General features: G+C 62.4%; 1 protein-coding gene and 1 non-coding gene across 2 annotated transcripts; both read right to left on the minus strand.

Moving 5' to 3' along the window:
• Positions 1–525: 525 nt before the first annotated feature.
• Positions 526–644, minus strand: LOC124543454. Its single transcript, XR_006967461.1, has one exon. It is a non-coding gene; the product is annotated as a 5S ribosomal RNA (ribosomal RNA).
• Positions 645–5,759: 5,115 nt separating this feature from the next.
• Positions 5,760–7,961, minus strand: LOC124543376. The gene has a single exon (XM_047121576.1). It carries the CDS (start codon positions 7,959–7,961, stop codon positions 5,760–5,762), a length of 2,202 nt encoding a protein of 733 aa, XP_046977532.1.
• Positions 7,962–9,581: the final 1,620 nt, after the last annotated feature.

Genomic DNA, 9,581 nt, shown 5'->3' on the forward strand with positions numbered 1-9,581 from the left:
GCCTCCTGAACGGCTGCATCGAGAGCGGCGGACGTCTTCGGCACGTCCTCAGCACTTACGGGTTGCCGGTTCCTGGATCGGGCAACCCTTTCGTCTAAAGCCTTTCTGGCCGCCTCGCTGTAAGCGGCCAGCGAATCCTCCGCCTGGAAACGATTTCCGTTCCCCCGTCCCCTTTTGTTAGCAGGTTTTAGCCACCTACTAACCGAATGTCCAGTGTCATTGCTGCCCTGCCGCTGACTCCCGTCGGTGTCCGAGCCAGAGCAGCTGTCTCCCATGTGAGACCTCTTCTCGCCCTTTCGTCGCCGCTGCTGAAATATGCTGCAGACCGATGAATCCGACTCGGAGAGCCGTTCCAACCGGACCACAGGTTCTTTCAGCAGGCAAGGGTCTATATTTCCCGTGCTCACCGTCAGGGCGCCCACATCCACCTCCATATCTCCTAAATTAGTAATATTTACATTTTTTCCTACTAAACTACTTAAACCTACGCCTTCTCTCTCCGTTTCAGTGTCCGTTATGCAAAAAGGCCAACGACACGCGGTGTTCCCAGGCGGTCACCCATCCAAGTACTGAACGCGCCCGACGTTGCTTAACTTCGGTGATCGGACGAGAACCGGTGTATTCAACGTGGTATGGACGTTGGCTAACCTAACCTAACCTTTTTTTTTTTTTTTTTTTTTTTTTTTGTTTTACTAGGAGGAAATGCATTTACGCATTCCGCCCGGTCGAAAGGGGGGACCGGGACGGATATGTGGGACTCCCGGGGCAGAAGGCCCCGTCCTACCCACTAAACCTCCTAGGATTTCCGCCTTCACCGCAAGGCGGCAGGGCTACGGGAACGCACGTGGCTCACCACCGCGGGCCCTGCCAGCGGTCGTCGCTGTAAATGGGCGACTCATCTCGAGAGCGTGCCAGGATGTTGCGGCACGCTTCCGTCTCCGCCTCCGTCAGAACCGTGACGGACTCCCCCGAGTCCGCCACTGGAGGCTGGGCGAAGGCAGCGGATGTAAAGTTCCGCTGCCGACTACGTTGCGTCAGTTCAAAAACAGGGCCATGCGGCAGCAGATGTAAAGGTCCGCTGCCGATAGCGCTGTGTCACGTCCGGGTTGTGCGGCGGCGGATGTAAAGGTCCGCCGCCGCTGTGTCAAATCAAGGTAACCGGCCAAGATGGTCGCGGCGCCGCCGACCGGGGTCTCCGTCGGCGCAGCGGGAGGGAGTTGGGATCGTCCTCCCGCTGTCGTTCCGCCTTCTCCTTGGCGGACATTACGACCTCGCTGAAGGTGCGTAATGCCGCCCACGCCTCTTCACTCGCGACCATCTTTCTGATGAGGGCCGGAAGCGACAGGTCTGATCCGATGACCGTGGACAAGGCTGCGCGAGGCTCCGCCCAGGCTGGGCACTCTGCGCGCGTGTGTTCGGCCGTGTCCACGGCTCCGTCGTCACAATGGAGACATACCACTGACGGCTCTCTCCCGACCACCTCGCACAAGTACTTGGCGAAGCAGCCGTGACCGGACATGAGCTGCGTCAGGTGGTACGTCAGTGGGCCGTGCTTGCGCTCGACCCACTCTCTCAAAACTGGGCGGATGGCCGCCACGAGCTCCCCGCCGGCATCCGGAACTCGAAGCCGATCCTCCCACCTCTCCATCAGGCGGCGTCTTGCCTCCTCCCTCCACTGTTGGACTAGGGGGGGGTTGCCATCTGCTCTTGCCGCCTTGACCCGCCAGTAGACGATCGAGTTGATCTCGGCCTCGAGGTCCCATGGCGGGCTTCCGGACAGCAAGCCGGCCGCGGTGTATGACACCGTCCGGTACGCCCGAGCCGCCCTGAGCGCCATCGCCCGCTGCGGACGTCGCAGCGAGGCGACGTTGACGCGATTGCTCAGAGCGTCCGCCCATATTGGCGCACCGTAGAGTGCCATGGAGCGCACCACGCCGGAGTACAGACGCCTGCACGAACTCCCTGGTCCACCTACGTTGGGCAGAATCCGCCCAAGCGCTCCGGCTGCAGCCACCAGTCTCGGGGCCAAGCGCCGGAAGTGCTCCTCGAACTTCCACCTGCCATCGAGGACGAGTCCCAGGTACTTCATCGTCGACCCGATGGGGATGGAAGTTCCGCCGACCGTCAACACCATGCCCGGAGGTGGCGCGTTCCGAGGACCATGAAAAGAACCTAACCTAACCTAACCTAACCTAACCTAACCTAACCTAACCTTTTTTTTTTTTTTTTTTTTTTTTTTTTTATGGTTGGGAAATCCATCATGGAGACCCTCCGCTCTGGGGGAAGAGCGAAGGGTACTGTCAGACTCCTACTGACTAAAACCCAACCCGTGTCCTCCAATTGCCCATGTGTCGGAAGGGCGGGTATCGCCGAAGCATTCGTCGCACCCCTCCGACGGGCGTTGGCGCGCCTGATGTAAAGAGTCAGGCGCGCCCCGTCACTCACTGCGGCTGTCCACCCGGCCGCAGGACTCCACTACGAGGCGCGCGTGCGGAACACGACGCCGCCGCCTCGAGGCCTGTTGCTGGTCGGACGGCGAGACGCCCCGAGTCTGCCGTCCGCAGGCCACGCCCTAGGGTGGTCGTAAGTCGGCGACCACCCTGCGACGCCCAGTTCGTCTGCTGCGGGAGGGGAGAGAGGAGGCAGCCTCTCTCTCCCTTTCCGCCGCCTCCTTTGCGAGCATCACTTCCTCGCAGAAGGTGGCGACGGCACTCCACCCTGCCTCGCTCTGCACCATTGCAGAGACGACGGCCGGAAGCGAGAGGTTCCCCGCAGCGACACCGACGGCCGCGACGAGGTCACGGCGCTGCTCAGCCCATGCTGGGCACTCCGCCAACGTGTGCAACGCCGTATCGTCGCGACCATCGCCACAATGGTGGCACTGGGACGTCGGCTCCCGACCTATGCGACACAGGTACCTACCGAAGCACCCGTGTCCAGTAAGCACCTGCGTCAGCCGGAAGCTGAGGGCGCCGTGGCTCCTAGTGAGCCACTCCTTCAAAACGGGCCTCACCGCCGCAATAGCGACGGCTTGCCCTGCCGTGGGTCGCGCCAAGCGCGTCTCCCACTCCGCCACTGAGACCTGGCGGAGCTCTGCCCTGCGTGCCTCGATCTGTCGAGGCACCAGGCGCTCACCCCGCTCGACCGCCTCCGCGCGCCACCAATAGAGCGACGCGAGGAGCTTAGCCTCGAGGTCCCAGGGCGGCGATCCGGCTAGGAGGCTCGCTGCCTCGAAGGAGATCGTACGGTATCCCCTTATCATCCTGACGGCCATCGCGCGCTGTGGCCTTCTCAGCGCGGCGACGTTGCGTGCCGTCAGGGCATCCGCCCACACTGGCGCGGCGTATAGCGCCATCGACCGTACGACCCCCATGTAGAGCCTCCTGCATGAGGAGTTGGGTCCCCCCAGATTGGGCAGCAAGCGCGAGAGCGCTGAAGCGGCGCCCAACAACCGGGGGGCGAGCCGTGTAAAGTGCGGCTCGAAGTTCCACCTACTGTCGAGGACGAGTCCTAGGTATTTCATCGTCGACTCGACAGCGATGGACACCCCTCCTACCATGATGCTGGACCCGGAGGCGGCTTCATCCTCGGCCCGTGAAAACACAGGGCCTCCGACTTGTGCAGTGCCACCTCCAAGCCCAGCCGCCGGATCCTTCCCACGGCATGCGCGACACCAGCAGTCGCGCGTATGGCCGCCTGCCGGTACGTCTTTCCACGTGCTGTAACCAGCGTGTCGTCGGCGTAACAAATGACGCCGACGCCGTGGATGAACGCACCGCGCAGGGCCCAGTCGTACCCTACGTTCCACAGGAGTGGACCCAAAACGGAACCCTGTGGAACGCCGCACGACGTCTCCCGACGACCCCACCTCTCGCGACCCGGGTACACGACCGCTCGGTTCGACAAGTAGGCCGCGACCACGCGTTGGAGGTAGCGCGGCACTCCGTGGTATCGGAGTGCTTCCCTGATGGTACTCCAAGGCAAGGTGTTGAAAGCGTTGGCGATGTCGAGCGACACCGCCAAGACCACCTCACCCCGGGCGACTGCCTCCTCCGCGAGGGCCTTCACGCGCATGATCGCGTCCACCGTCGAACGCCCCTGGCGGAAGCCGAATTGGTTCTCCGCCAAATCCGGCCCCACCCTGGTCATGTGCTGAACGAGGCGACTGGCGATGACACGCTCGAAGATCTTACACACCTCGTCCAGCAACACGATCGGTCGGTACGCAGATGGCGAGTCTGCGGGTCGTCCCTCCTTCTTCAGCAAGACCAGCTTCCCAGTCTTCCACCGGTTTGGAAACTGGCCTCGCTCCAGGCATGCGCTCAGCAGCCCTGAGAGTCGTGGCCCGAGTTCTCTCAGGGCGAGGACCCACGCACGGCCTGGAATGCCGTCGGGTCCAGGGGCGGTGTTCCTGATGCGAGCCACCGCCCCTCTGAGCTCTTCCCGGGTGACTGCGGGCACGTCGTCTTCACCCTCTTCCGCGTCACTGTGAGGCGGAACCATAGCCGGTGGTGCATGCTCCGGTCTAGACGGAAACAGAGCACCCACCACCTCCTCCAGCAGCTGCGGCTGGAGACTCCGGGACAGTGGGGGAGCCGACTGGCGCAACTTGCCCCTCACCATCAAGTAGGGGCGTCCCCACGGATCTAGGTCCAGAGTCTCCACCAGCTCGTCGTTGGCCTGGGCCTTGGCTCTGACGATGGCCAGCTGGAGTGCGCTCTTCGCCTCCCTGTAGCTAGCGTACAGTTCCGCCTCTTCATTCTCCTGTGCTTCTTCGGCCGCCGCTGTAAAGGGGCGGCGGCCTCTCCTCCTTCGTCGGCACCTCGCGTACTGGCGTCGCATCTGTGTGCATTCGTTGCGCAACTGCGCAATCGACTGCGCCCACCAGTACACTTGGCGCCTAGCTGACAACGGCCGGACTCGGGGCATGCCAGCGTTGCATATGTCCGACATGCTCTCCCGGAACCACTCCGCCTCGTCGTCGATGTCGGTAGGCCTGTCTGGCGAATCTAGCCAGGCCTTGACGATCGAGGCCTCCAGGAGAGCCTCCCTGTCCAGCCGCTTCAGCGCCCATCGCGGACTGTCTCCATGCCGACTTGCCGCTTGGATCGGCCGAATCGAAGTTCGGGCAGAGACGCTAAACCGAATGTACCTATGGTCGGATAGCGTCTCGACGTCCTCGACGACGTGCCAGTCGAGGACGTTGCGCGCGAGAGCGGGGCTAGCGAACGTGAGGTCCACTATAGACCCACCCCGCTGCCGCACGCACGTCTGCACCGAACCCCGATTCAGGAGAAGCAGGCCCAGCTCGACCGCCCACTCCTCCACTAGCTCACCCCGCGCGTCCGTAGACGGGGAACCCCAAGCCGTAGACTTGGCGTTGAAGTCCCCCAGGACGATCACGGGGCGAGGACAGCCACGACGGACAACCGTGGCCAACTCCAGGGTGACACTCTCCAGATCGGCGAGAGAAAGGCTGGGGGCGAAATATACCCCCACGACCATGATGTCACCCCAGACTGCCGCGACATAGCCCCGCCCTCGAGTTACGGCCTCGAGGGGAAGCGTGTCAGCGGCGGACCTCCTGATCAACGCCACCGAGCGGTTATCGTCGCACACCCAGTCATCCCTGGGCGGCACGAAGTACGGCTCGGCGACGGCGGTCAAATCGATCGACCACTGCGCCATGCTCTGGAGCAAGAGATCCTGAGCCCTGGCGCAGTGGTTGATATTGGCTTGGAGGAGACGACGTAGAGCCATTAGTGAGTGTCCATGGCCGTCGCCTCCTCCCCAGTCCTCGGCTGTTCTTGTGCCGCAGCCGGTGGTCGAACCGGCTGCGAGGAGCTGGTTGCCTTCTTCTTGGCGGTCTTCGGCGGATGAGCCGGTTTTGTCCTCGCCGTTGTGGCGGTGGGTCTCACACAGGCCTTCGACCCGATCCGGTGCTCGGCTGGCTTTCCAGACGCCGCACATATAACGCAGTGCGGCGTCTTGGCAGAGCAGGTGCCAGCCTTGTGGCCGGGCTGACCGCAGCGGTAACATAATTGGCTGCGATCAACCTCAGCGGTGCACCGTGCCCCCGCGTGTCCACCCTCCAGACACCGGTAGCACCGGAAAGGCCTCGGCGGTAGGAGCGTGACCTGCGCCGAGACCCACCCCACCAGGAGTCTGCTGTCCCTTAGCTTTCTGGCCGCCGCTAAGGGACAGCTCACGTGGGTAGTCCCGAGTCCGGAGACCCCCTGACGTATCGTGCCCGCCTTGACCTGATCAGGCGGGCATCCTCCGGTCTTGGAGACGGCAGCGACGACCTCCTCCGTCGTCGCAGAGTCATCCAGGCCCGAAATGCGCAAAACCGCGCATTTGGTGGGCCTGGACACTCGGACGTCGTCCGACCCCAGTGACGCCCTGAGCTTTTCCGCTAGGGCGTCAGCTTTGGGACCACTGGTGGCCCCCGAGACCTCCAGGAGTCGGCCTCCGGTGGCAGTCGTTTTGCACCGGAGGCCCGTTATGCCGAGATCGCTCAGTGAGATCTCGGCTTTGGCTTTGGCCAAGATGCCAGCATAGGAGAGGCCCCGCTCCTCCGCTCCTGGCTGCAGGGTGAGAGCCACTGCAGTGGAGCGGGGAGTCCTGAGCCTCGCAGGCCGGCGCTTGGCCGCCGCGACTCTCTCCTCCTTCTTCTTCTGGGCCTCTTTTTTAGCCCGCTGGCGCGCCTCCTTCTTCTTCTTCTTGGCGTCGCCCGCAACCTTCCACTCCGCGTCGGGTGTTGACGGGGGGTTGCGCGACGCCGGTCTGTCTCGTCCATCGGGTTGGGTGACACGGGGCGCTGCGGCTTGGGCCGCACTTGCCTTTTTGGCCGCCTTCGACTTCCCTTTTTTGGCAGCAGCCGCTTGTGCCGGTTGGGTGGCACGGGGCGCTGCGGCTTTGGCCGCATATGTCGGCGCCGGTGCGCTGCGCTGGTCTGCAGCTAGGGGGGGACGTAAAATCCTCCCCTCGAGCACCGAGAAACGAGCGTTAAAGCTCGCCATCTCCTGACGGATCAGGCGAGCCAGCTCCGTCTCCTGCGGCGACTGCTGCTGTTGCTGCGGTTGCGGCGTGGCGTCAGGCGTGGCGCTCAGAAGGCCCACCTCCCGCCTGAGGTGTTCGCGGCGGAAGTTGGCCATCTCGGCCTTGAGCTCTGTTTGCTCTTTCCTGAGCGCCTCGACCTGTGCTGCGAGCCTGGTGTTCTGGGCCCGCAGCAGCGCCGTCTCCTCGGTATCGGTGCGGGTGAGCAGCACCTGGGCGCACTCCAGAATTGAGGCCGTAGCCTCTTTAAGCGCCTTCTGGCTGCAGCCGCTAAGGCCCTTGGAGACCTTGCCCACCCTTTTTATCGCCGCAACCGCGTCCGTCATCCTCCGGTTGAGGTCGGAGGCAGGTAGCTCCTCTGCCTCGACCTCTAAGGCAGCAGAGTCTGACGACTCCGACCGAGGAGTGGCTCTCCCTTCCACCACCCTCTTGGTCAGAGCCGCGATCTGCCGCTCGTCCTCCTCCAGTTTTTCGGCGGCTGCTGCAGCCTTCGTCGCAGCCGCGGCCTCGCGTCTTGATAGACCGATACCGGCATATTTGCCGGTAGTAGTCGGTCTACCTTTTCTAGTCGGTGTGTCGCTGCGAGCAGAGTCCGACCCAGAATCCGGGACCTCTCTCGCGCGTTTCCGTGAGCGCTTCGAGGTGGCGCTCACCGCGCTCGCCACGCTCATCTTGCTGGATACGCTGTCGGTGTCCGACAGCTCACCCAGTCGCTCCAGCCGTACTACTGGCATCCTCATCTTAGGCAAATCATTGTCCGTTGTCATCGCGTTAAAGTTGTTAGAAATGATCGATCTGGCATCCCTGTCCCCTCCAGATTCGACGGGACTGTCCGATCCGTGAGGCGGATCGGAGAGGGATTGAAACCCCCCTGGAGAATTAATTCTGTTAGATGCACTCATGTTTACGTTGTTTGCCGGGGCTGCCGGCGAAGAAGAATAAAAGAGTAAAAGAAGAAAGAACAAAGGAAGAAGGAAAAAGAAATGCAGTCGGGACCGAACTACCCTCCGGCCATGCATCCCATCGCGCTGCGTAGCCACTTGGGATTTGGGGTTATTTTTTATCGAGGTTGTCTTCCTCTAACAAAAAATTAAATTTACAAAATTTACAAACCTACTTTAAAATACAAATAAAATAAAATAAAATAAAATATTTATACCCTACCTAATAATTATAAAACTAATCAATATATATTTACAGAATATATTTACACTCCTTCTCTGCCACGGGGCCGCGCACACAGTCCACTCTGAAAACAGAGAAAGACCGGAAGCGACCCGTGGCATGCCCTCCGCGTCAGTCTTAGCCGTGGCCGGCGAGCAAGCTCAAGCCGGCCCCGTTGCCCAGGGTGCGCCACGAGGAGGCGACTGACATGCACCCCAACCTTTTTTTTTTTTTTTTTTTTATGGTTGGGAAATCCATCATGGAGACCCTCCGCTCTGGGGGAAGAGCGAAGGGTACTGTCAGACTCTTACTGACTAAAACCCAACCCGTGTCCTCCAATTGCCCGTGTGTCGGAGGGGCGGGTATCGCCGAAGCATTCGTCGCACCCCTCCGACGGGCGTTGGCGCGCCTGATGTAAAGAGTCAGGCGCGCCCCGTCAATCACTGCGGCTGTCCACCCGGCCGCAGGACTCCACTACGAGGCGCGCGTGCGGAACACGACGCCGCCGCCTCGAGGCCTGTTGCTGGTCGGACGGCGAGACGCCCCGAGTCTGCCGTCCGCAGGCCACGCCCTAGGGTGGTCGTAAGTCGGCGACCACCCTGCGACGCCCAGTTCGTCTGCTGCGGGAGGGGAGAGAGGAGGCAGCCTCTCTCTCCCTTTCCGCCGCCTCCTTTGCGAGCATCACTTCCTCGCAGAAGGTGGCGACGGCGCTCCACCCTGCCTCGCTCCGTACCATCGTGGAGACGACGGCCGGAAGCGAGAGGTTTCCCGCAGCGACACCGACGGCCGCGACGAGGTCACGGCGCTGCTCAGCCCATGCTGGGCATTCCGCCAACGTGTGCAACGCCGTATCGTCGCGACCATCGCCACAATGGTGGCACTGGGACGTCGGCTCCCGACCTATGCGACACAGGTACCTACCGAAGCATCCGTGTCCAGTAAGCACCTGCGTCAGCCGGAAGCTGAGGGCGCCGTGGCTCCTAGTGAGCCACTCCTTCAAAACGGGCCTCACCGCCGCAATAGCGACGGCTTGCCCTGCCGTGGGTCGCGCCAAGCGCGTCTCCCACTCCTCCACTGAGACCTGGCGGAGCTCTGCCCTGCGTGCCTCGATCTGTCGAGGCACCAGGCGCTCACCCCGCTCGACCGCCTCCGCGCGCCACCAATAGAGCGACGCGAGGAGCTTAGCGTCGAGGTCCCAGGGCGGCGATCCGGCTAGGAGGCTCGCTGCCTCGAAGGAGATCGTACGGTATCCCCTTATCATCCTGACGGCCATCGCGCGCTGTGGCCTTCTCAGCGCGGCGACGTTGCGGGCCGTCAGGGCATCCGCCCACACTGGCGCGGCGTATAGCGCCATCGAC

The sequence above is a fragment of the Vanessa cardui genome, chromosome Z (assembly GCF_905220365.1).
Source record: "Vanessa cardui chromosome Z, ilVanCard2.1, whole genome shotgun sequence".
NCBI classification, from domain to species: Eukaryota; Metazoa; Arthropoda; class Insecta; order Lepidoptera; family Nymphalidae; genus Vanessa; species Vanessa cardui.

What these genes read in the sequence shown, in the direction of transcription:
- LOC124543376 (XM_047121576.1), bottom strand. Translation starts at nt 7,961, where the DNA reads ATGAGTGCATCTAACAGAATTAATTCTCCAGGGGGGTTTCAATCCCTC.